Source organism: Schistocerca piceifrons, chromosome 1 (genome assembly GCF_021461385.2).
Source record: "Schistocerca piceifrons isolate TAMUIC-IGC-003096 chromosome 1, iqSchPice1.1, whole genome shotgun sequence".
NCBI lineage: Eukaryota > Metazoa > Arthropoda > Insecta > Orthoptera > Acrididae > Schistocerca > Schistocerca piceifrons.
In genome coordinates this window covers 224,077,985-224,105,218 of record NC_060138.1, presented here as the reverse complement: position 1 = coordinate 224,105,218, position 27,234 = coordinate 224,077,985, and the positions used below count along the sequence as shown (strand labels likewise).

The window sequence follows — 27,234 nt, the reverse complement described above, 5'->3', positions numbered from 1 at the left end:
GGAATACAAAACTGTCATTAAAGTTACTCTTTTAGTTTTGTTTTCAGCAGAATAAATTATGAAAGCTAGACTTCCTAATAAGCAATTATAATTGTCTATAGATAATTTCTTGTTATGTCTATCTCTTATCTAATGCATCCCTTTAGCAAGGCTGCCATAAATCTCTCTCTAAAAATACGTCGACAAAGCAGTTATAAAATTGTTTTCTGCTACTAAGATCAAAGCATTCACAAATTCACACACGTGTAGCTCTCACAACATGGCCACTGTCACCTCCAGACATCCAAGAATGACAGTGGGCAAGTGTGTGAATGAGGTATGCATGTGTGTTTTGTCTACATCTGACAAAAGACTTAGTCTGATAGCTGATAATTTGAGGAAGTCGTCTTTCAACGTGCCTGTCTGATAGTCAACACTACCTCTATATGATAATTAGGAATATAGCCTATTTCTTATTATTGATATAGCTTGCTGTGTTAAGAACAACAAAGATACTTCTGCTTGATATGTGACTATTATAATGGGTAAGTAATATACTACCTTTAATGTAGTAAATAGTCATCACAGTTTTGCCGCCGGCCGACTTTGTGCAAATTCCACAATATTTCCTCGGAGCAATTGACCGACATCTTCAGGTGGTTGAACCTCCCTTGTGGCTAGGTATAACTGACGGTACTGTAACATTGAGGCCCCTGTATATAGAACATGTGCATGAAATATGTGCAGGCGCGGAAATCACACGCGCGCAATAATTTGCAGAAAGGTGGTGCATATTAGAACACCCTCTGTTGAAAATCACAGAGCAGCCCTCCTGCACGTGTCCCACGTTTACTAACAGTCCGACCAAATGTTACTCACTAAAAAACCATACTAGACCAATGTTTGATGGGTCTGTTATTCAAAAATCTTTATTGTCTCATCGGGATTTAATAGCAACCAATGCAGGATTCCAGGCTGTGCTCAGTTGAAATCACGCATCGCTGTTGATGAGATCATCAGCTGTTCAGATATGTACTGCTCCTTAATGACACAATCCCAGAAAGATGATGCTGAGGATGAAACTCCCATCTCTTCATAAATCACGCGATGTCCTGTATTCAGAAAGTGTTCTGCAATTGCCGACTTCACCGGTTGGGGGTAGGCATGTATAACGCTGATGTTCATCACTATGTTCTTGTACTGTGCGATATTTCTGGCCTATCATGCCACCCCACACTTGCAAGGAATCTTGCACACACAATGTTTCCTCAGGTCATGATCATCCTTAACCAAACCCAACAGGTTCACCAGTTTTGCAGATGGTCAAAAAACAGACTTAATGTCATATCTTCCGAGGACTCTTCAGGTTCTTGACAACATGACACCAAAATATTCGTGCCATGTCATCAAGAATCTGAAGAGCCCTCGGAGGATACGACATTAAGTGTGTTTTTTGAGCATTTGCAAAACGGAGGAACCTGTTGGGTTTGGTTAAGGATGATCTTGGCCTGAAGAAACGCAGTGTGTATAAGATTCCTTGTCAATGTGGGGTCGCATATATAGCCCAGACATGTTGCACAGTACAAGAATGCTGCGATGAACACCAGCATCATAAACGCCTACGTCAAGTGGAGAAGTTGGCAATTGCAGAACACTGTCTGAATACAGGACATCGCGTGATTTATGAAGAGCTGGACTTTTATCCCCAACATCATCTTTCTGGGAGTGTGTCATTAAGGAAGCAATACATATCAATACAGCTGATACTCTCATCAACAGGGATGCGGGATTTCAACTGAACAGTCTGGAACCCTGCACTGGCTGCTATTAAATCACAATGAAAAAATCAATTTTTTTCAATAACAGATCAATCATAACAATGGTCTAGTATGGCTTTTTAGTGAGTAATGTCTGGCCACATTGTCAGTAAACATATCATACAGCACACGCACAGGAGGGCTGCTCTGTGATTTTCAGCAGAGGGAATTTGAGTATGGCACCATCAATCTTCAAATCATCGTATATGCCTGTTCATTCTTCACTCATGTGTTCTGTATGCTGATACCGTCAGTTGAACCGAGCCACCAGCAAGGTTCAACCACCTGAAGGTGTCGGTCAATTGCTCCGAGGAAATATTGTGGAATTTGTACGTCATCTGGCGGCAAACCTGCGAAGACAAACTACTACATTACCGATTACAATAGTCACATACGAAGCAGAAGTATCTTTGTTCACGTCAATGCAGCAAGCTATATCAATAATAAGAACTTGGATATAGTCCTAATCATCACATAGATGTAGTGTTGAGTATCAGACATACACATTGACAGAAGACTTCTTTCAATTATCAGCTATTAGACTAAGTCTTGTCAGATGTAGACAAAACACACACCACTTGAAGATGTCGGACAATTGCTCTGAGGAGTTATTGTGGAATATGCATAACGTCATACGGTGACAAACCCGTGAAGACTATTTACGATATATCTGCTGGGAAAGCTTGAAGATTCACAACTGTCTTTAATGTTTAAAAGGATAATACTAACTAAAACATTACTTTAATAAATAAAACTTGGCAGGTACGAGTAGGACTTGCGCACCGAGGCTTCCATACAAACCTATGTACTTGACAGTTTATTCCAGCAGGAATTGAGGGTCTACATGATGTTCCCTGTTATTGACATTGATATGGCAAGATATCGGTCCCATGGGCTCCAAGACTTACCAGCATATTTTAATTACAATTTTAAAGTCAGATAACTAATGAAAAAATATATTATTTTCTGATATTTCTCTTCTACTTGTACACTGAAACCTCCCTTCTTGACATACTTCATGCTTCTATATCAAAGAAGTATCCTATAGATTTTAACAATTTAGTTCGCAAGTACCAAAACGTGTGACATCACTGGCTGTGTCTTTTGATTGCACTGACTTAAAAGTTGACTTTTTTTACATCACCAGGGGACCGTAGAAAAATTTAAAATTGAACAGCAACCATTTTCTGAGAAAAAGGGTCTTGAATAGTCAAACAGACAGATATATTGACAACAAAGTGATCCTATACAGGCTCCATTTTTATCGAGTCAGCTACGGAAACCTAATAATAGACTTCAAACACCTTTTTTCTGTAAAATCTGAGGTCATACATTGACCAATTTGCTTGTGAAGGTGATAATTTCTTGCTGAAGAAAGCTAGAGGTTGCCAGTTGTCGTAATAAGGCTCCATTTGCAGTTGATGATTTATATACTGTAATTGAGATGCTACCCAATGATGCTTGATTGTGTACAAAATGTTGACAGAAGTTTGTCAAGTCCAAGAAATGACATAATTCTCAAACTGTAGTGCAATGGGGAAACTGAGTATTAGTATCTTGAGGTGCCAGAATTCCTCGTGCATTGACAAGGTACCCTAAGAATTTTAATTCCATTGCTTCGAAGACACATTTCTGCATGTTAATTACTAAACCATTTTCCTGTATTCTAGTGAATAGTTGCCATAGATGTGCTAGATGCTCTGTCTCACTAGATGACATTAAAAGCATGTCTCCAACATAAACATAACAAAACTCCAAATCTTTAGTTAATTCATCCAAGAAGCACTGGAAAGTTTCATCTGCACTGCTCAATCCGAATGCCATTCACAAAAATTTGTATGAAGCCTGAAAGGAGTGCAAACGGCAGTTTTGGGTATATCTTCTGGTGAAATTGTTATATGAGAAAAAACATTGGATGAGGTTGATCGTGGAGAAAACAGTCTTACCGTAGCAAAGTCTTTGAGATTTGGCACAAAATCACGTACTGTTCTGGTGTTTAGCTGATGAATTTTACTGCCGCCAACTTATATTTCATGGAAAGACCACAAAGGTAAGATAAGAGAGATTAGGGCTCATGCAGAGGCATAAAGGCAGTCATTTTTCCCTCGTTCTGTTTGGGAGTGGAACAGGGAGAGAAGATGCTAGTTGTGGTACGAGGTACCCTCCGCCATGCACCGTATGGTGGATTGCGGAGTATGTATGAAGATGTAGATAGTCACCACATGGACACCACTTGTTATGCTTAGGAACTATGTGAAGTGGAGCAGCCCAGCTACCATTTGAAGGGCAACAGATCTATTGTGCTAACATAAAAGACAATCTTGCTTTGCAGTCTTCAGTTGTTATGTAGACAGATGAGGCCATGCATGAACTGGCAGTCCTGGTATATTGACAATGTAAAGTACCACTGAGTGTCTTACCGCTGCTGGAGTAGGTGATGGGTAGGTAATTTCAGGGAAATGATGAAGCAGGTCATTGTATGGTGAATCACCTGCAGTCACTTTAATGCCAGGACGATTGTCACAGCAGAGGCTCCCATGACTGTACAACTGTGTTGTAGAATCAAGCAGGTGTAAATATTGATGATTTGGGAGGAGATAGTAAAAAGAAATGAAGCCTGCTCCAATAACTGGGTACAGCTAAGTGGCAACATTGAACCTTTATGATTCTTGAAGAATGAAGTTTAGATGTAAGTCGATGTAGCCATAATTATTGGTGGAAGATCTGTTTGCGGTGTACAGGTGATTGCTAGCGGTATTTCATTATGGAAGGGGAAGAGAAGTGTACACTAAGGTATGAGCATCTCTGTCAATGAGAAATTGCAGCTTATAGAGTGCTCTGTTATAATCAGTTGACAGCCATCCAGTTTGATATCAGTCACCATGGCTACTGACTTCTGGTGATGATTCCCTTGTCACAGGGTGGTCGACACTGCTGAGCTTCAGATCCATTTCTTTTTGTGACACCAACAGATATTCTCCATGGTGAGGAATGCTTGTATCTGCTGGAAGAGCATGTATGGAGCAACGTATTTGTAGGGCTGAGACTTGCTTAGACAGTTCATCTACTTGTGCTTGAAGTGCTTCCACAGAAGTCTTTATCTGGCGAAGACAGTTGTGAGACCTATCAATGGATACATCTCAACTATTCAGCCAGTAGCTCGAGTAAGAGTGTTGGGATCACCAATACAAACAGAGTATTTTCTGTGCATCCACAGACAGGAATGATAACCAAATATTTCACAGAATATCATTTATTGCGTTGCCAGGCAGCGTATGAAGATGATAAAGTAGCTGAGATGGTGGGCAGCACCGAGTTCTTCAGTATAGAGCAATTTTTTGAGTCATTTTCTGACCGAAACAAGCACATAACGTGCATGCCTGATAGAGTGACATTTTTTATTGAAACTAGAATATCTTTTACTTCTGTAACCATCTGCTCATTAAATTCAGCCACCACATTAATAGTGATGTGGGTCAAGACAAATTGGCTCTCAAGTTGGGTGGATCAGAGAACTGTATTATCTGACCAGAAGTGTGGGGGTTCACTGAAACTGGACTACAGATCACATTTGCTGATGGTAAGTCAGTGATGTCATGGCAGGCATTGATTACATGACACAGTTGCTCACTAATGACTCTAAATGGTGTGATTGATGCAAAAACTTGCACAGATGCATTTTATTGTTCCGGTGAATTACAAATTTTTCTGGCATGTGATGTGATTGTTTCAGCACATGATTAGGAAACAAGGGGTCACCAAATGTTGTGTGGCAATGCAGTTTTTTCAGTACACAAAAGAACAGTTAATTACAATGAGTAGGACTGCTAAGAATGCCTGCATCTATAGTTTGTTTTTAGCTCAGAGGCAGTGTGGAGAACCAGAGTTTACACTGCACACAAGAAACACTTAGCAGATGATTCACTGTTCACATTACGGTGTATTTATTTGTTCCTTTGCTACAGTGTGACAAAAGAAATGTTTCCTGTAACTGATAACCACAAAGTAACTGATAACCACAAGTTATAAATTTATGCACAACAATTAACAGAACACAGACACGTGATCATTTGCACATAACTGGGAACACAAGTGTACGATTCTGTTTAAAAATGTCATCTTAAGCTAACTTACAAGCAATAAAAGTGTTTGATTGAAACAAAGGCAATATTCAAGGTATGATAAAATTGACAGAGTACCTTTATGATTACTAAATTATACCACGTACTGTAAGTAACATTCCAATAACCTGTAATTTCTTTTTTCCTTTCCATTTGCAATGCTGACATTAACTGTGGGAAAAAAAGGTGGGAAAACAACATGTAATATGTCTACTGGAAACAAGTCTTTCATACCTGCAGTGAAAATTCATCTCCACATTCTGTGCAGAAAAGACTTTCTTCTTTCTCATGCAGCATCACATGAGCCTTTAAACTTGCAATACGGGCAAATGATTTTCCACATTCAGGGCATTTTGGATCATCAACATTGTGGGTTGCCATGTGAAGAATAAGGTTTGACTGCAAAATAATAAATTTTCAGACATGAACCAACCTCTTGAAATTTTAAGGCTATTATTTGTTATTTCATAGTTAGAACTGTGAACTGTGTTGAGTTACATAAACCAAAATGGAGAACTTATTCTGCTTGACTGAAAAAAATTTATGTAGTAATTTACTATTTTTGGTTTGAGCCTAGAATTGGGAAAGTGCCAGTCAGATTTCATCCTAAGCTGCTGCTCCCACAACTCCTAAATATTTTTCTATTATTCTGGAATTATAGCTGTGGTGACAGACTGATTTGTGTCATAGCTTACGATTTTTGTTAGCATGGGAGTTGGTACAGTTACTGAAGAAATGTTTTCAGCTGTGTACTAAGAGAGAGAAACTAAGCAAGGTAGTGCTGCAATTACAACAACAGATTTGCATTTGGGAGGACAGTAGTTCAAATCCTTGTCCAATAATCCAGATTTTGGTTTTCCATGGTTTCCCTTAGTGCAAATCCTAGGATGGTTTCTTAGAAAGGAAACAGCTGATATTCTTCCCCATCCTTCCCCTATCTGAGTTTGTGCCGTCTGTAACTACCTCAGTGCCAACAGGACACTAAACCCTTTATACACTACAAAATTTATTTATTTTTACAGAAAATACCTTACTGACTTTTGGGATTACAACAACAATTTTCCAAAAGCACTTTGCATGCAACAGTACTTTTAATGACAGTATTTGGCACAGTTTCTACCACTCATTGCTGCTCTTTCTTTGGATACTTACACTAGACAACTGTTGGCCCAATTGGATCTGTCACATCACTGCTAACTGCCTTGCTTGATAGCAATATTTTGCATGGTGAACAAGACATCAAGTTTTCAAACAACTTATAACAATTCAGCCAGGTAATGGTGGGGTGTACTCCTGCCGAAATACCGGCGATCACTGTAAATATTACTTTGCTGAATTCCGGTAAGTTGTTTGAAAATTGTATACGGCAGGAGAAACTCAGGCCTCACAAGTCCTCAAGTATAACTCCACTTCCTGTGTTATTTACAAATTCTTCTAAATAAATAATATTTTTGTAACTCAGAAATTGGCTTTTTCAATTATTGCTATCACAAAGCATCGGTTTATGTAAAAACACGTCATACTTCCATTTAGTTATGTCCATGTTTCATGGGAGAAAGAAAAAAAAGAAAGAAAGAAAAGAAAAAAATGTACTGCAATGTTTTTGCCTTGAAATAAGAAAGGAGTTGCAGGAAACTGTGGCATCCAGCACCAGCAATACTGCTTCCATCATTTTAGTTTTTGAACATACTGCCATTGAACAACAACCTGCAATAATAGTTCACCACCAGCCATTTGACATTCACTGCTGAATAAAAGCCTTTTCTGGACTTCTCCATGCATTGTAGTCTTCAGTTAGTTTCTGCACTTTTCTTATTTATACACTTTCAGAAGTTCATTGGCACCTTTTTCTGAGATCTACCAAAGACTTTCCTGGATCCATATACCATCCCATCCCATTGCTGCATATTCTGCCCACTTCTTTTTCCATGGTATTACAGTACAAACTACATATTCCAATCCAGAACATTCCCTGATCAGTTTTATTATTTGTTATTGTTGTTGTACCTGAAAAATTTCTGCTTATGGAGTTCATCCACAAAGCCTCTTCCGATCTTCTCTTTTATTCCACAATCTATCATTCAGCATTTCCTCCCATTGTAGTCCTCGTTGATTCTCGTCATCTTTCACCTGGTCTCTACATCTTGTTTGTGGTCTTCCAGATCTTGTCCATTCCAGAGCTCTTTTTGGTAGTCTTTCTTTTCCCCATTCCTTTAGTGTGGCCAAATCATTTCCACTTCTTTCTCTCCAGTTTATTTTAGGAGATTGATCTGAAGTGTGTTTTGCATTGTTTCATTTCTTATCCTGTCCATTCTCATCTTCTTGAGACTCCTTGTAGAATGCACATCTCTTAATTACATTCTACTCAGATCTTTTTTTTTTTTTTTCCCCAGGTTCAATATTCTGAACCATAGGTTAAAAGTGGTAGATAATATGATGTGTATATCATGAGCTTTGCTTTGGCAGGTACTTTTCAATTCCTAATTACACCTGATACACAGTAACAACTTGGACATTTTCTATCGTCTCCAAAATTTCTTTCTTGATGTTTTCTTTCTTTGTTATCTTAATTTTTAGATATTTCACAGCTTTTACTTCCCTAATAATTTTTCCATTACAACTTCATATTTTTATTTTCCCTGCTGATCTCATTACCTCACTTTTTATAGAACAAAAATCTGCTTCAGTTGCTAGTAATATTTTAGTTTATTACGTGACTGGTTTTGAAGCATAAAGCTTCATCTTCAGGTGCCAACAAATAATTATGGGAGTGTAGAACCAGTAACCACAGTGTCCATCTGGACAGCATAACACATAAGTGACTAACACAGACGGCCCAGAAGTCAGCTGACTGTGGTTGTGATGTAGGTGCCAAAGGGGTGTGGAACTAAAGCAGATACTACAAAAGAATGAGAAATGGGGATGTGACATCCGAGGTCCACACATTTATGTTTCCGTAATTTTTGGTGGAAACCAGCAGATGAAGCTTTATGCTTCAAAATCAGTCCTACAATAAATTGAACAATTACTGGCAACTGAAGTGGAGTTTTATTCTATAAACATAATCCTCAGTTGCGTATTGTTCAATGGATCAAATATTTTGTATGTCCCTTTCTGTTGTCTGCTTCTTTCATCTTCTAGTTATTGTTCTTCCAAGATTCACTGCTGTCTTCCATATCATCATCATAATATTTTCATACACTATGATATCTGCTCTTGAGCCCTTTTATGATGTTGTGCATGACTACATTGAAGTGAACTGGTAAGAAAAGAACACATCTCCTTGTTGAACTTCTCTATCTGTTCTAAGCCATTCTGATTTTTTGACATCTATTAAAACACAATTCAGGCATTTGTTAATCTTTTTTTCCTGACTTTTGAGTATTATTCCTTTTGACAACATTCCGACTTTGCCGTATCTCTCCCCTTTTAACATTGTCGTAAGCCTTTTTTTTTTTATATCTGTGAATGCAACTAAGATGTCTTTCCCAAATTCCTGTTTCTTTTCTACTACCTGTTTAGCTGTAACATGTTATCTACTGTCGATCTTCCAGACATAAATCCTTGCTGTTATTTTCCTCTTTATATTGGTCCTATCTTGTTTCTGATTTTCTGTATTTTTATATTTTCACAAATATCCATGCAATGGTGCGGTAATGCTATTCCTCTGTAGTTCTCAGAGAGCATCTTGTTGCCTTTCTTATTAATAGATAGAATAACTGAATTTGCCCAATCAGCAGGAATCTTTCCACAGGTCCATATTATCCTCAGTATTCTATATAGTTACTGAATCCTGACAAGTCCTGTGTTTTCAATTATTTCCACTGTGACATCGTCTATTCCGGTAGCTCTCTTGTCTTTCCATTACTAATACAGTTTTCTCTTATGTCCAACATTTGTAGATTTTTTCCTATTTCATCAGGTCATTTATACATCTTTTCCTCTCTAACAGTGTTATTTCTTTTGCCTCTCTCTATTTCCCCTACATTGTGCTGAGATCGATGGTGGCATGAAGTCCTTTACCACCAGTCTTTGCATCATGTCCTAAATTAAATTCCAAACCTCTCTGCAGTGTCACACAAACTGAGGGCATGCAACACTGTTGATGGTGATCTCCACACATCAGATAAGGACATTAAGCTTGGTGACCCCCCCCCCCCCCCTCGATGCTCTTTGAGCCCCCTCGATGCTCTTTGAGAGCAGTAGACTATGTGCCAGCAATATGTTTTACCCTTTCCCTTCTCTCATCATCTCCTATGTGAACACGACACTGCGCTATACACACACTCATTACAGTCACTTACCCTTAACAGATGCACTTATAACACACAACTCTCATACTTCATGAAGGAAAGATGCACGCAGGTGTGAAATAAGGGAAAACCTTTCCAATTAGGCAGCTGGATCTGTCCTTTGGGCTCTTCCACTCATTCATGCCATATGACTACCTTATTCTGCCCTTTATATAGGTTTTGGAAGTGTTCCTTCCATACTTGGAAAACTACTATTTCCTCCCGCACAGCGAGCAGTGTCAAAGGGAGCAGGATGGGTGTAAGCATTGGGAGGTATGCTGGTTTGGAATGAAAGAGAGAACTAAACTTTTGATTATATTCTGACAGTTGGTATACATGAGGGCTCGCCCTGAGGGTAAAGGTGAAGGCTGACTGCCAGAGTAACAACTGGGCCTAAAATAGTGGCACAGGGAATGGGAAAAATGGTATCTGATGTTCATATGGTCACAGGCCAGCCCTGATGAACAGAGGCAGAGGGCACGAGACCGTCCACCCCATGTAAAAGCTGGACCACAAGAGATCATCTGCTCTGACTGATGTCTGGATTCCAAGAGAGTGTAGCACCTGCTCTCTGTGACCCAGGACATTCCAGCGACTACATATGTAACTCGTCTTGCACGCGCCCTATTGGCTAGATGGTGCCGTGCAATTGCGAGTTTCTTCAGCAGACATGCTAGAAAAGTGGCATCATGTAGGACTGAGCAACTTGTACTGGATTTAACTAGCTCTGTTCTGAACGGCAGGCTGACTTGCACATAGACATTGATTGAAGCTATACTGGGAGAGCTTTTATAAAGGCTTGGCAGGGGCCTTTGAAATTTTTTTTTTTTTTTTAACAAAATACCTAAATATTCCTGGAATAGCATGGGCATCTTGCACAATGGGTTTTCTTTATTTGTTGATGACTTTTTGAAGTATTTTCTTTCTACTTCTTTCCACTACCTAATATGTGACACATCTTTTCAAATCCTTAAAATTAGCTTCTATCTCTCTATGTGCTCTTCTTTTTCTTCGAGTGCTTATGCAATTCTCTCATTTCACCATGAAGTTTCTTTGTGTCTGCTGCCTTGACTAATGCCCATTCAAACCCCTTCCGTTCTTCTTCCACATCCTCCCTCTCTTCTTTGGGAAGCAGTAACCTAATCTTTCCCTGTATATCTCTTGGGCATCTATCTTGCAGTTTCGAGTATTAGATTTTGTTCTGTCTTTCTCCCATATTTACCCTTTCTGGATTTCTTCCATGTCCCTAACAATAGTATGTGGTCACTGTTGAGATTAATGCTTAAGTGGTTAAGCCAGGCATCTTATGACTTCTTAGGTTATCATCATATAGTCTATTACAGATTTCTGTTGTAAATTCCAACTTTATCTGGTTAACTTAAGACTCACACCCTTTTTTATGTCATCTGTTATCAATAATCCATTTATTTCTCACATACGTGTGTGTGTGATAGTACCTCCCTTTCATTGTTTCTGGGTTTGTCCACATGGCTTCCTATGACTGTTTTGTATCCTTTTCTTTCATTCTCTACTCTAGCACTAAAGTTTCCTATAATCATGGTCTTGTTAATGTTACAGTATCCTCCATTGTAGTGATAAACTCTTACTTTTCATCTGTCTTGCATCCAATTTGAGGAAAATAAACCTGTATTATAACGAGGCTATTTCTTCCATCATTATATTAACTTTAACTACTCTGTCACATACATTTTCTACATTAAGTACTTTGATTGCCAGTTCTTTAGTCACTATTATTGTGACATTTTTTCGCTTTTGTCTCTTCTTGGCCACCACACTTCATATCCTTTCTTCCAGCACCTCACTGGCATTCCCTTTTTTGCCTACTTCTCATAATCCGATTATCGATATGTTAGTCTCGGTCATTATCTGTGCGATTTACTGAATTCTTACATCAGTTTCTCAGTATATAACATTAATAGCTCCAGAATGAGATTTTCACTCTGCAGCGGAGTGTGCGCTGATATGAAACTTCCTGGCAGATTAAAACTGTGTGCCCGACCGAGACTCGAACTCGGGACCTTTGCCTTTCGCGGGCAAGCGCTCTACCATCTGAGCTGCCGAAGCACGACTCACGCCCGGTACTCACAGCTTTACTTCTGCCAGTACCTCGTCTCCTACCTTCCAAACTTTACAGAAGCTCTCCTGCGAACCTTGCAGAACTAGCACTCCTAAAAGAAAGGATATTGCGGAGACATGGCTTAGCCACAACCTGGGGGATGTTTCCAGCGCACACTCCGCTGCAGAGTGAAAATCTCATTCTGGAAACATCCCCCAGGCTGTGGCTAAGCCATGTCTCCGCAATATCCTTTCTTTCAGGAGTGCTAGTTCTGCAAGGTTCGCAGGAGAGCTTCTGTAAAGTTTGGAAGGTAGGAGACGAGGTACTGGCAGAAGTAAAGCTGTGAGTACCGGGCGTGAGTCTTGCTTCGGTAGCTCAGATGGTAGAGCGCTTGCCCGCGAAAGGCAAAGGTCCCGAGTTCGAGTCTCGGTCGGGCACACAGTTTTAATCTGCCAGGAAGTTTCATATCAGCGCACACTCCGCTGCAGAGTGAAAATCTCATTCTGGAAACATCCCCCAGGCTGTGGCTAAGCCATGTCTCCGCAATATCCTTTCTTTCAGGAGTGCTAGTTCTGCAAGGTTCGCGGGAGAGCTTCTGTAAAGTTTGGAAGGTAGGAGACGAGGTGCTGGCAGAAGTAAAGCTGTGAGTACCGGGCGTGAGTCGTGCTTCGGTAGCTCAGATGGTAGAGCGCTTGCCCGCGAAAGGCAAAGGTCCCGAGTTCGAGTCTCCGTCGGGCACACAGTTTTAATCTGCCAGGAAGTTTCATATCAGCGGACACTCCGCTGCAGAGTGAAAATCTCATTCTGGAAACATCCCCCAGGCTGTGGCTAAGCCATGTCTCCGCAATATCCTTTCTTTCAGGAGTGCTAGTTCTGCAGGGTTCGCAGGAGAGCTTCTGTAAAGTTTGGAAGGTAGGAGACGAGGTACTGGCAGAAGTAAAGCTGTGAGTACCGGGCGTGAGTCGTGCTTCGGTAGCTCAGATGGTAGAGCGCTTGCCCGCGAAAGGCAAAGGTCCCGAGTTCGAGTCTCGGTCGGGCACACAGTTTTAATCTGCCAGGAAGTTTCATATCAGCGCACACTCCGCTGCAGAGTGAAAATCTCATTCTGGAAACATCCCCCAGGCTGTGGCTAAGCCATGTCTCCGCAATATCCTTTCTTTCAGGAGTGCTAGTTCTGCAAGGTTCGCAGGAGAGCTTCTGTAAAGTTTGGAAGGTAGGAGACGAGGTACTGGCAGAAGTATAGCTGTGAGTACCGGGCGTGAGTCGTGCTTCGGTAGCTCAGATGGTAGAGCGCTTGCCCGCGAAAGGCAAAGGTCCCGAGTTCGAGTCTCGGTCGGGCACACAGTTTTAATCTGCCAGGAAGTTTCATATCAGCGCACACTCCGCTGCAGAGTGAAAATCTCATTCTGGAAACATCCCCCAGGCTGTGGCTAAGCCATGTCTCCGCAATATCCTTTCTCTCAGGAGTGCTAGTTCTGCAAGGTTCGCAGGAGAGCTTCTGTAAAGTTTGGAAGGTAGGAGACGAGGTACTGGCAGAAGTAAAGCTGTGAGTACCGGGCGTGAGTCGTGCTTCGGTAGCTCAGATGGTAGAGCGCTTGCCCGCGAAAGGCAAAGGTCCCGAGTTCGAGTCTCCGTCGGGCACACAGTTTTAATCTGCCAGGAAGTTTCATATCAGCGCACACTCCGCTGCAGAGTGAAAATCTCATTCTGGAAACATCCCCCAGGCTGTGGCTAAGCCATGTCTCCGCAATATCCTTTCTTTCAGGAGTGCTAGTTCTGCAAGGTTCGCAGGAGAGCTTCTGTAAAGTTTGGAAGGTAGGAGACGAGGTACTGGCAGAAGTAAAGCTGTGAGTACCGGGCGTGAGTCGTGCTTCGGTAGCTCAGATGGTAGAGCGCTTGCCCGCGAAAGGCAAAGGTCCCGAGTTCGAGTCTCGGTCGGGCACACAGTTTTAATCTGCCAGGAAGTTTCATATCAGCGCACACTCCGCTGCAGAGTGAAAATCTCATTCTGGAAACATCCCCCAGGCTGTGGCTAAGCCATGTCTCCGCAATATCCTTTCTTTCAGGAGTGCTAGTTCTGCAAGGTTCGCGGGAGAGCTTCTGTAAAGTTTGGAAGGTAGGAGACGAGGTACTGGCAGAAGTAAAGCTGTGAGTACCGGGCATGAGTCGTGCTTCGGTAGCTCAGATGGTAGAGCGCTTGCCCGCGAAAGGCAAAGGTCCCGAGTTCGAGTCTCGGTCGGGCACACAGTTTTAATCTGCCAGGAAGTTTCATATCAGCGCACACTCCGCTGCAGAGTGAAAATCTCATTCTGGAAACATCCCCCAGGCTGTGGCTAAGCCATGTCTCCGCAATATCCTTTCTTTCAGGAGTGCTAGTTCTGGAAGGTTCGCAGGAGAGCTTCTGTAAAGTTTGGAAGGTAGGAGACGAGGTACTGGCAGAAGTAAAGCTGTGAGTACCGGGCGTGAGTCGTGCTTCGGTAGCTCAGATGGTAGAGCGCTTGCCCGCGAAAGGCAAAGGTCCCGAGTTCGAGTCTCCGTCGGGCACACAGTTTTAATCTGCCAGGAAGTTTCATATCAGCGCACACTCCGCTGCAGAGTGAAAATCTCATTCTGGAAACATCCCCCAGGCTGTGGCTAAGCCATGTCTCCGCAATATCCTTTCTTTCAGGAGTGCTAGTTCTGCAAGGTTCGCAGGAGAGCTTCTGTAAAGTTTGGAAGGTAGGAGACGAGGTACTGGCAGAAGTAAAGCTGTGAGTACCGGGCGTGAGTCGTGCTTCGGTAGCTCAGATGGTAGAGCGCTTGCCCGCGAAAGGCAAAGGTCCCGAGTTCGAGTCTCGGTCGGGCACACAGTTTTAATCTGCCAGGAAGTTTCATTAATAGCTCCAGTTCTTAAATTTTTTTTTCAGAGAGATCTGTATCTCATTGGAACCATATAGGCCAGATCTCCTAAAAGGTTTTGTTATTTTCAGTACTGGTTTTGATCCGAGGGTTGTTTGATAGTCGGAAGCTACCACTGGCTTGCTAGGCCTGCCATGGGTCTTTGTGTTAATATTTTGTTGTGCACTAGATGGTCAGTGCCTGACGTGCATTTCCTCATGCAGTATTGTTTATGATTTTCTTTTATTTCTCTCAGGACTTCTCCCAACTACACCTCATTATTGCTTGCTAGGTAACCCACAGTTTCTGAATGGATTTCACATTTAAAGCCCATGTTTTACCATGCTGTTTAGTCTACCCTCCCAACACACTGCTGACACCCTCTTTCACTTCTCATTACAAGAAAAACAACTCCCACTTTACTAGTGCATGCCGAACACACATAGACTTGCAACGTTAAGTCCTGTTGTGTAACTTTTACCCGACTGTCTTTATATAAGTTTTACTTATAAACATTACAGTGGGTTGTTAGACAATATTATTCACAATTCTACTGTAAGAAACTACTATTATCTTGTTTTAAGATGCTCGATACATGTCTATGTTCAGGATCACCGACTGTTCACTTGAAAATGTCTTAGTGGCTGAGGTAAATACCTTTTAGCAACTGGCTTTACTATTAAATAACACTAAACTATTCTAATTTCAGACACTTTGGAAGTTTTTCTTTTTTACAACCCTTATTTGCATTTCCAAAAACACTCCAAGCTACTTTTATTCTCCCATTTATTTCTTCTGCTCTTCATCAAGTTGTTTTTTAATTTCCTCTAGGACTCATAAGAATGATTATTTTGTAATGTGGATTCTCATTACAGAATCACCTTTCAATTCTGAACTCCCCACTATCATGGTGAAATCTAACGGAAGCGGTAGCATTGACATATAAATTTTTCAGTATCACATGGTGAACTGATGCTTTGTTTTCTATGCCTGTAACAACAGATCTTATTGCAATTAATTAAACAGTGCTCTAGATCATTTTATGTAAGTTTATTGAGTTTTTGTTTAATTAAACTAAGAGCAAACTGATTTTGCTCCTACATGTATACCTTGGTAACTAAGGCAGCTATTCTGAACATTTATACAAAGTATAACCCGCACCTGCTTGTGTTACGAAAAACTGCGCACTTTCTCGAGCACTGACAGACAGTTCATCACGGACTGTCCATAAGTGTAATTTATAGATTAGAAATTTTTGAAGACAGTGGGTCTCCCTGATTTATTTTCTGAACTGTACAAACATTTCATGGAACCTTTGAATGACCTTATAGTTTTCTATGCGTTGTCTGTGACATATTTACTAATGAACTGTGATTTCCATACAATTCTGTTTAGTTTTTCTTTGTGCTTTATAAAATTCAATGGCACATTTCCACTTTCTCTTGAAGAAAGCTCTGAACAGCTTAGTTTAATTCAGCATGTTTTCTTGCGTTTCCATTATTGTTTTCTTGAAAGTCTTGCTTTCTCTTTAACAGATATCTAATTCCATTTGAGAATTTCCATTCCAATGGAACAACTTTCACATATTTTTGAAAGAAGCCTTGTCATTCTGTCAGAGTCTTTTGGTATCTGTAATACTGTTTTTAATTTACTTTTTCACAGTAAGTGTGCACCTAAATTGTCTCCCTCTTATGCTTCTCTGCAGTAAATCACATGATCTGATTTTAATTCTACATGTTATATGTTTTTTGTTGTACTGCTGATAATTCTCATATATTCCAATCGGTCTTTCTTAAAACTTGACTAACCTACCTTTTGAACTTAAGTTCTGCAATCTATTGCACCAAAACAAGGAATAGTAGTAGCAGGTGCTAGTGCTTATTTAGCCAAACTTTGTATTACAGGGTATAGGTAGATTAGTAGTAGGTTATACCCAATGGTTCAAAGTGATTACTTGAATTCCTTTAGTGCACTACTCCCTACATTCTTTCACACATAGGCCAGAAAACCAACATCACAGAAATTCTACTCAACAATGGTGCCTCTAACAATGCTACTCATGGCACACTAGGCTTGCCTAGCCTGAAGGATTTGGCAAGACATATGTAGTACTAAATCTTGGTAGTGGTATGTTGACAGCACTCTTGGTCAGTGCTTCAGACCTTGTTTCTGATGATAGGTTCAACACGGTCAGTTTGTTGGTCACTTGCCCTACAGCTCCAAGTATTAAACCATCATTTACTTTTAGTTAGTGTTATCACATCCAATTCTTGTACTACTGATCCATCCAAAAATAAGCTTAGGAATAGACCCTTTGTCTCACAATATTATCCTGGTCTTGAATGTGTTAATCAGCTACTTCAACAGGGCTACGACTTCCTAAAATCATGCCTTGAATGAGGTTAATTCTGTCTGACATTCTGCACACCACATCTGGAATAGTTTTCCATCGCCCTTCCAATTCCTGCAATTTCATTGTCAGAGCCTATGCTCCTTCTGCACCCATTTCCCTACCTTAGGGCTCTTTCCCTTTTGAGTGGCCTTGCTGTGAAGTTTATCCTATGCACCCTCCTACTATGACTCGTACCAGCCCTGCAACTGGCGAAACATGCTATCAAAGGGAGAGCCACATGTGGAACAACATGTCGTGCATCAGCTGTTATATAAACATTGTTCGGCCTTTTACGATAGCATGACTACCACCAAGTTATTAGTTACGATGAATAGGCACAGGCATAGGGTGTATATTGGCAACACACAATACACAGGTGTAGAGCATGCTACACAACATGATGGCCGTGACTTTGGTGCCTGTTTCACCCCACATTCCATATGGATTCTTCCCCCAGATACCAGTTTATTGGAACTCTTCAGGTGGGAACTGGCATTACAACATCACCTGACCTTAATTTACATTACTTTCTTTGGTGTCAGCATTTCTTCTCAGTGACTATTCCTTTATTCCCTACCATTTAGTTTTCTATTTCTTTTATTTTCTTACCTATCTACCCCCCCCCCCCCCCTCTTACCTTTATAACACAATGCACTTAGCCTTCCACTCTTTTTAACATGTGTACAATGTTTTGTCATTAATCTGTCTTGCTTATTACCCTATCCTCCACCTTTAAGCTCTCAGGGTTTCAAACCGTGTCTGGTGCAATCCCCAACAATCAATCTTTCCTTCTCATCCTATCTACTAAACCTGTCTTTAACTCTTGAGTTCTGGGTGACTTTTCCAAACCCTCTCTATTTCCTAAATATCACCAACCCTTTCCCTTCACCCCTCTTCCTACCCCTTCAATCTTTCTGCCAGAAGGACAAGCCACTGGCTGAGAAAACTTGCAAATTTCAGTACTTTGCATGTGCTTTCTCCTGCTGCCACTTGTAGAGTAGATTTTTTACCTATCTAAATACACTATTTTTTCAAAAATTATTATTTTTGTTGACATATTCACTCATATGTTAATTAGCTTTTCATGTTTCATAATTCATTTTGCACAATAAATCGTAATGACATCGAATGTGCTATTTTACTTTCACATTGCAAATTAATTTTGTTAACTACAGCCACATTGTGAATTCTCTCTCTCTCAATTAACATTTGTTTGTCAGGATCTCATGGTGTTACTTAAAAATGACTACCTTAGATTAGCACTATTTGAAATTGAGTGTTAGTATACTTTAAACAAATAGTCTGCAGTAGTTGCTTCTGACAACTGATGTATAATTTTACTCATTCCACATATCTGTAGGTTCTCCTTAATTATGGATTTAGGAAAAACAATGTGTAAATGAATGAGATTTGCAGAGAATGACAAAGTCTGTTGAATGGGTTGTTCAGTTACCTTATTGGCACTGACAGTTTGGGCCAGACACTGGTAAGCAACCTTAATGTTCACTCTGACTTACTTAAGGACTTCCACCATAATTATTGACAGTCACCCTACACAAATGAAAATTCTCATCACAACATGCACTCACCTGAGAATCTACAGCAAAGCTGTTATTCATAAGAGCTACCCATGTGAGAAAGTTAAATGAGTAACTATCAACACTGCAACTAGACATAAAATGAGTACCAAATGGTAAACTGCAGACTTCCAAATATGATGGACACGTTTAACAGCTTACTCACCTCAACATTGAATGATGTTGAACATTTTATACATCTATGAGGTTTATCATCAATATGACACTTTATATGCCTCCGTAGCTGAGCCCATTTGGAGAATTCTTTACCACACGTCTCACAGATAAAAGGACCCTAAAAAGTAAAATAAAAAGTTACTCATATAAGATAGTAAGATAGAATATGACTGCTTGCTGAGAGGTAAAAGGAAATTGTGGAATTAATGGAACACTAAACGATTTAATTGCTTTTCAACTGGAGACAAGAGACAGTTAACAATAAGCAACAGAAGACTGGATTAAAATAAATAGTCCAAAATTTGATCACTTACTTGAATGACAGGAACATCAAAAATATCTACGAATAATCTCCCCCCCCCCCCCCCCCAAATAAAAAGTCACACTAAACTTATTACTGTTGTAGGATAAAATTAACTTAAATAATACTTCTGCCACTATTTTAAAAAAGATGAATTTTTCTTTAGATTTTCTCAACAATGAATTTGCACTGGATAAGTCAATTTTTTTTAATTTAGTAATGCATGCGTATAAAGTATTTTGAACAAATTTGAAATTACCTTCCTCATCGGTGGTTCAACATTTGGTTCCTTTGTCTTCTGGTTTTGTGCTGCTTGCACCAATTTCCGAGGATCAAAGGATTCAGCTGTTCCTGCCCCAGGATCAGAACTGGGCAGTTCAAATCTTACAGTTTTTTCACTGACTGCACTGTCTGCTATGTCACTTTCTTTTTGTGTTGTTTCAATAGGAAGACACACTGTTTGTCCAGTTTCATGAATATTTTCAAGGGCAATAGAAACTTCATTGTGATGTTCTTCATCACAAGGTATATCCACAGTTTCCTCTGGTACCTCAGCTGCTTCAATGACTATCTCAGCATCATTATCTGGGACTCCACCAAGAATTACTTGACTAGAAGTATCTGCTATAAGAGCAATCTGAAAATGGAAGTCCAAAGTTACACTGCAAGAAAGGAAAGTAAGTAGATGCGGAGCTGGACATATGCAACTGATTAACTGTGTAACAGTAGACATAAGAGATTCCACTAATTAATGCTCTTAAGTATGTTTTCACGTTTCTGAAGCTGAAACCACTGTTTTTATAGTTATGGAAAGTATAGTTTTGACAGAATGAAAATAATTTAGGGGTAAAAGAAACCACTTACTGATACTAGAAGTGTTGATCATCAGCAGGCACACACAAATGAATGAATATTTTGCTAGCTTTCAGACAAGAGCTCTCTGTCTCTCTCTCTCTCTCTCTCTCTCTCTCTCTCTCTCTCTCTCTCTCTCTCACACACACACACACACACACACACACACACACGCGCGCAGTTACAATGTGCCGGCAGAACACACAGTGTTGGGACTGCAGTTTGGCAGGTGGACTGGGGTGAGAAGTTGAGTAGGCTGGAGTGGCTAGAGGGATAGATGGAGGAGGAAGTGGGGGGAGGGTTTGGGAAGGGGTAGCTAGTCGCTAAGAGGGTGCGGTGTGCAGGATAGGAATGTCAGAGGGACAGGCAGTGAGTGCATGGGCAGCAGAGTCAGCGAGTTCAAATGGCACAACTTGACGTGGCGGCATGGTTTAGGAGGGGTGACAGGATAAAGGAGGGGAAAACTGTTGGGTAGGGGTGCAGGTGCAGTGGGTTAGCAGAGACTGAGGCCAGGAGGATTACAGAAATGGAGGAGGCATTCCAAGGGGTAACTTCCATCTATGTAGCTTAGAAAAGCCAATGCTGGGGAAAAAGCCCACGTGGCACAAGTTCGGATGCAGCCATTGAACTCGTACATGATGTGCTCAGCAGAACGTTCCACCAATTGATGGCCTACTCTGCTTTTGGTCAGTTTGGTTGTGGTCACTTATTCTGGTGGACAACTAGCTGGTGGCCATGCCTACAAAAAATGCTATGCACAGATTACTACAGAATTGGCATATAATATTGCTGCTTACGCAGGTTGCCCTGCCTCAGATGGGTAGGATAAGCCTGTGACATGACTAGCGTAAAATATACTGTGTGGGTGAATTGGCCAGGTCTTGCACCTGGATCTTCTACAGGGATATGACTCCAGTTGGAAATGGTTGGAATAGGGAGATGCAGAGGGATGGACCAGGATATTGCATTGGTTGGATGGGTGGGTGAGTGGCACAATACTATTTTTAAAGGCGTGAGAAGGATCACGAGTAGGATGCCCTCATTTCCAGGCATGATGATAGATAGTCGCAGACCTGATAAAGGAAACAATTAGTTGCTTCAGTCCAGGATGTTACTGGACAAGGAGGTGCTCCTTTGCATTATATGATGGCAGGGTTAATGAAATGTGAGGGTATGGTGTGGGAAATTTGTGGACTAGGGTTGGGGAATAGTGATTGCCATGAAGGCTACTGTTAGAACTTCAGCATGCTGGGCAAGGAAATTCTCCTCACAGCAGAAACAACATCCACAGGTGGCCAGGCTGAATGGGAGCAATTTTTTGGTATGGAAGAGGTGACAGCTCTCAAAATGCAGGTACTATTAGATATTATTAGTGAGTTCGACTTTCTTTTTGGGTGGTGACTAAAACAACAGTGTCCTGTACGCAGCAAGGCTAAAATGACCTCCTCGCAATGTGAGGGCCAAGAAGAGGTCAACCATGCTATTGGGAGAGGTTTAATGTCCCAGAGTTTGTTCCCCTGGAGAGAGGACCACTGTGCACTCCAAAGTGATACTACGTGCCAACATACGTCAACACGGAGATTATCTTAGGGAAGAGAATGACTAGCAGGCTGGGGGAGAATGGCTGTAGCCTTTGCAGCAACATTAGCAGCCTCATTCCCTGACATGCCAACATGAACAGGAACCCACAGGAACACCAAGTTGCCCCCCCTCCCCCTCAAAGTAGTTGAATGGAGGCATTCTTGGATCCATCATACTAAAGGGTGGACTGAGTACAGTGCGCGCAGGTTCTGAAGAGCACTGAGAGAACATTAGGAGATGACGCAATTTGGAGGCCGGTGTTGCCGCATGTACATGGTGGGCTGATAGACGGCGTACAGCTCCACAGTAAAAATCAAGCACTGGTGAAAAAGTTGATACTGAAAAGGTTCATCGCCAAGTACAAAGGCACACCTGGCACCATGGTTGGCCTTGGAACTGTTGGTGTAGATGAAGACACTGTCCCCAAGCTGTGTGCAAAGTGCGAGAAACTCTAAGATACACCAGGCCAGGAGCAGTGTTCTTAGGAAGCAAACGGAATCCGAAATTAACACATGCCTTGGCACAAAGCCAGGGTGGTGAAGAGCTTGCACCCATGAGGAATGTGGCAGGGAGCTTAAAGCAAAGTTGTTGAAGCAGCATGAAAGCAAACTCCTGGAAGCAACAGAGAAAACGGGTGCAGCCCATACTGGCGGTCGAGGGAATCATCAAAAAAGGGAGCACAGGATGGGCCACTGGGCATAGAAGACAGACAGCTCTCATAACAACTGAGGAGAATATCCTACAGGTATGCCTCAGAATAAAGACTCTCAACAGGGCTGGTATATAAGGCACCAGTGGCGAACTGTACCCCTCAATGTTGGTGTTAAGAAGACGTAAGATAGATGGATGTGCAGCTGAATATACAATCCAGTTTCGAACGGACAAGGGACAAGAATTTCATTGTGTCAGTGAATAGAAGAATGAATGGGTCGAGACATAGGGACAGGGAAAGAAACTCCTAGCACATGTAAGTGAAAAACCGAAAGCGTTTGATGCTCCATGAGTAAAGATGATCGAACATCGCTGAAGGTGCTGCTCAAGTAGACAGGTTCATTGAAAGCTGCAATAGATTGCAAAGTCATCAACGAAAAGAGAGCCTTACACCTCGCCTGGGCTCGTCGACACCGACTTTGGACTGTTGATGACTGGAAACATGTTGCCTGGTTGGACGAATCTCGTTTCAAATTGTATCAAGTGGATGGACATGTACAGGTATGGAGACAATCTCATATACCCATGGACACTGCATGACAGCAGTGGACTGTTCAAGATGGTGGAGGCTCTGTAATAGTGTGGGGCACGTGCAGTTTGAGTGATATGGGACCCCTGATTTGTCTAGATACAGGTGACACGTATGGAAGCATCCTGTCTAATCGCCTGCATCCATTTATGCCCATTGTGCATTCCGACAGACTTGGGCAATTCCAGGAGGGCAATGCGACACTCCACACATCCAGGACTACTACAGAATGACTCCAGAGGCACTCTTGAGTTTAAACACTTCTGCTGGCCACCAAACTCCCAAAACTTGTACATCATTGAGTATACCTGGGATGCCTTGCAGAGTTCTGCTCAGAAGAGATTGCCACCCCCTCGTACTCTTTGGGATTTATGGACAGCCCTGCAGGATTCATAGTATCAGTTCCCTCCGGCACTACTTCCAACATTAGTCAAGTCCATACCACATCACATTGCGGCACTTCTGTGAGCTCGTGGGGCCCTGCACAATATTAAGCAGGTGTACCAGTTTCTTTGGTTCTTCAGTGTATTATGATGATCTCCATATGTAGGTCACCGTCAACAAAATATTTTTGCAGTCTCTCAAAAAAACTGGTGAATGAAATTTTGTCAAGATTCTGCTACACCGACAAACACCTCTGTTTTAATAATGTCCACCCCAAATCCTGTACCATGTCAGTGACACCCTCTCCCCTATTTCGCGATAATACAAAACGTGTTGTTCTTCTTCTGTTAATCCTATCTGGTAAGGATTCCAGACAGCAAACAGTAATCCAGAATAGGATGGACAAGTATAGTGTAGGCTGTCTCTCTTTTAGTAGATTTGTTGCATTTTCTGAGTGTTCTACCAACAAAACACTGTCTTTGGTTTGCCTCACTCCACAACGTTTTCTGTGTGTTCTTTCAAATTTGAGTTGTTTGTAATTGTAATTCCTAGGTATTTAGTTGAATTTACAGCCTGTAGATCTGACTAATTTATCGTGTAGCCAAAGTTTTAGGGATTCCTTTAAGCACCCATGTAGATGGCCTCACGTTTTTCATTATTTAGGGTCAACTGCCAATTTTTGCAACAAACATCTTTTCTAAATGGTTTTGCAATTTGTTTTGATCGTCGATGACTTTACTAGACGGCAAATGACAGCACCATTTGGAAACAACTTGAGACAGCTGCTCAGATTGTCTCCTAAATCCATTAATAATACCAGAGAAGGAAAGTTGCTACGCACCATATAGTGGAGATGCTGAGTCACGATAGGCACAACAAAAAGATTCACACAATTATAGCTTTCGGCCAATAAGGTAATTTATATTGGCATTAATGATAGGGGCCTGTAATTTGATGGATTACTCCAACTACCTTTTTGAATATTGGCGTGACCTCGCAACTTTCAAGTCTTTGGGTACGGATCTTTCATTGAGCGATTGGTTGTGTGCGATTGTTGAGCATGAAGCTATTGCGTCAACATACTCAGAAAGGAACCTGCAACAGAAGACTTGCTTTTATTAAGTGATTTAAGTTGCTTCATTACTCTGAGGACATTTACTTAAGTTGCTCAAGTTGGCAGCTGCTCTCGATTTGAATTCTGGAATATTTACTTCATCTTCTTTGACGAAGGAATTTCAGAAGGCTACGTTAAGTAGAAGGCAAAGATAGATTGCTACTTACTGTAAAAAGGAGATGTTAAGTTGCAGACAGGCACAATCGAAACACACTTAAACTTTTTAGCTTTGCCAGTGCTGGTCCAAAGCCTGGATCAAAAAGGATGGAAAACTAATGCAATGGGTGTAAAAAATATTCAAACAGTTCAGATGAAATAGTTTCATGGAAAACTAGCAGACTGAGCATTTCAGATACTACAATATCTATTCTGTACATGACAAACACGCAGGATTCATTCTGCCAGTTAATAAAAACCATACATATTCTTCACTTTATAATGTGATGAAATTATTCCAAAACAACACAACCAATTGTATTTGAATACCACCAATATTTAAAGTGGTAAATGAGTGTTGCTAGTGAAATGAAGTTCCAGAGGAGCAGGTTGAGTGTAACAAGACGAGACAGATTGCGAAATGTGTATGTCAGGGAAAGACTAAAGGAGGAACCAGTACAGGACAGGATAGAAAAATCAAGACTGCAGTGGTATGGACACATGAAGAGAATGGATGAGGGAAGAATTCCAAAGAGGATGTTTGATCTGCAACTGGAGGGGAAGAGGCCCAGAGGAAGACCAAGAGATAGATGGGTGAAGGGAGTGAAGGAATGTGTGACGAGAAGAGGAGAGGAGAGAACTGGACGAAGGTGGAAGAGGGGGAGTGGTGGAAAGACAGAACACGATGGAGAGGCTTGTGTTCCCGACAGACCCAGCCAGTGGCTGGAAACTGTCCAAGATGATGATGATGATGATGATGACTTTTCTGACCGTGAAACTTGCCTAAGGGCATAAAGATTAAAATACATACTGAGTATTGTAAAAAGTAATCAAATAATTACATTTCCTCAGGAGTATCTCTCCAAATGAAGAAGAACACTGGAAACAAATTGACTTTGTGTTTCAGTTGATGCTATCTCTCTTTTGTACATGATTGTAATACATAGCATAATTAGTGCCAGTAAAACAGAAACTGTATATTTTAAGCTGCTTATGATTTGTTAAAATTATTACCATGTAACATAGAGAATTATGTTTAGGTTGCATGAGTTTTAGTCATGAAAGTTGCCTATGGATACCAAAAAGGACTAAAAGTACATACAACATATTGTAAAAAGTATGTCAGATGCTTATAGATTCAGAGCTTGAAGTGCTTTCCAGATGAAGTAGTATGCTGGAAAGAGATGGATCTGATTCTTCGTATGAATATTTAAAGTGGTAAATGAGTGTTGCTATTTGGGGAGCAAAATAACTGACGGTGGTCCAAGTAGAGATGATATAACATGTAGACCAGCTGTCGCAAGGAAAGCATTTCTGACGAAGAGAAATTTGGTAACATCCAGTATAGATTTAAGTGTCAGGAAGTCTTTTCTGGAAGTATTTGTATGGAGTGTAGCCATGAATGGAAGTGAAACATTGATGATACACGGTATAGCAAGAAGAGAAATGTGCTACAGAAGAATGTTAAGTATTAGATGGGTAGATCATGTAACTAATGAGGAGGCACTGAATAGGACAGGGGAGAAGAGGAATTTGTGGCACAACTTGACTAGGAGAAAGGATCAGTTGGTAGGATACGTTCTGAGGCATCAAGGGATCACCAATTTAGGGTTGGAGTGAAGCATGGAGGGTAAAAACGATAGAGGCCGACCAAGAGATGAATGTTGTTGTTGTTGTGGTCTTCAGTCCTGAGACTGGTTTGATGCAGCTCTCCATGCTACTCTATCCTGTGCAAGCTTTTTCATTTCCCAGTACCTACTACAACCTACATCCTTCTGAATCTGCTTAGTGTATTCATCTCTTGGTCTCCCTCTACGATTTTTACCCTCCACGCTGCCCTCCAATACTAAATTGGTGATCCTTTGATGCCTCAGAACATGTCCTACCAACCGATCCCTTCTTCTGGTCAAGTTGTGCCAGAAACTTCTCTTCTCCCCAATCCTATTCAATACTTCACATTAGTTATGTGATCTACCCATCTAATCTTCAGCATTCTTTTGTAGCACCACATTTCGAAAGCTTCTATTCTCTTCTTGTCCAAACTATTTATCGTCCATGTTTCACTTCCATACATGGCTACACTCCATACGAATACTTTCAGAAATGACTTCCTGACACTTAAATCAATACTGGATGTTAACAAATTTCTCTTCTTCAGAAACGCTATCGTTGCCATTTCCAGCCTACATTTTATATCCTCTCTACTTCGACCATCATCAGTTATTTTGCTCCCCAAATAGCAAAACTCCTTTACTACTTTAAGTGCCTCATTTCCTAATCTAATTCCCTCAGCATCA

The 27,234-nt window shown here is 41.0% G+C and overlaps 1 protein-coding gene across 1 annotated transcript in view; it reads right to left on the bottom strand.

Moving 5' to 3' along the window:
• LOC124792233 (zinc finger protein 236-like) overlaps nt 1–27,234 on the bottom strand; it is a 231,929-nt gene that overhangs the window by 193,769 nt on the left and 10,926 nt on the right. The window contains exons 4-6 of the mRNA XM_047257923.1: nt 19,870–20,247; nt 19,299–19,427; nt 6,152–6,316 (exon numbers count right to left, since the gene is read on the bottom strand). Coding sequence (XP_047113879.1) covers nt 6,152–6,316; nt 19,299–19,427; nt 19,870–20,247 — 672 coding nt within the window. The remainder of the gene's footprint in view (nt 1–6,151; nt 6,317–19,298; nt 19,428–19,869; nt 20,248–27,234) is intronic.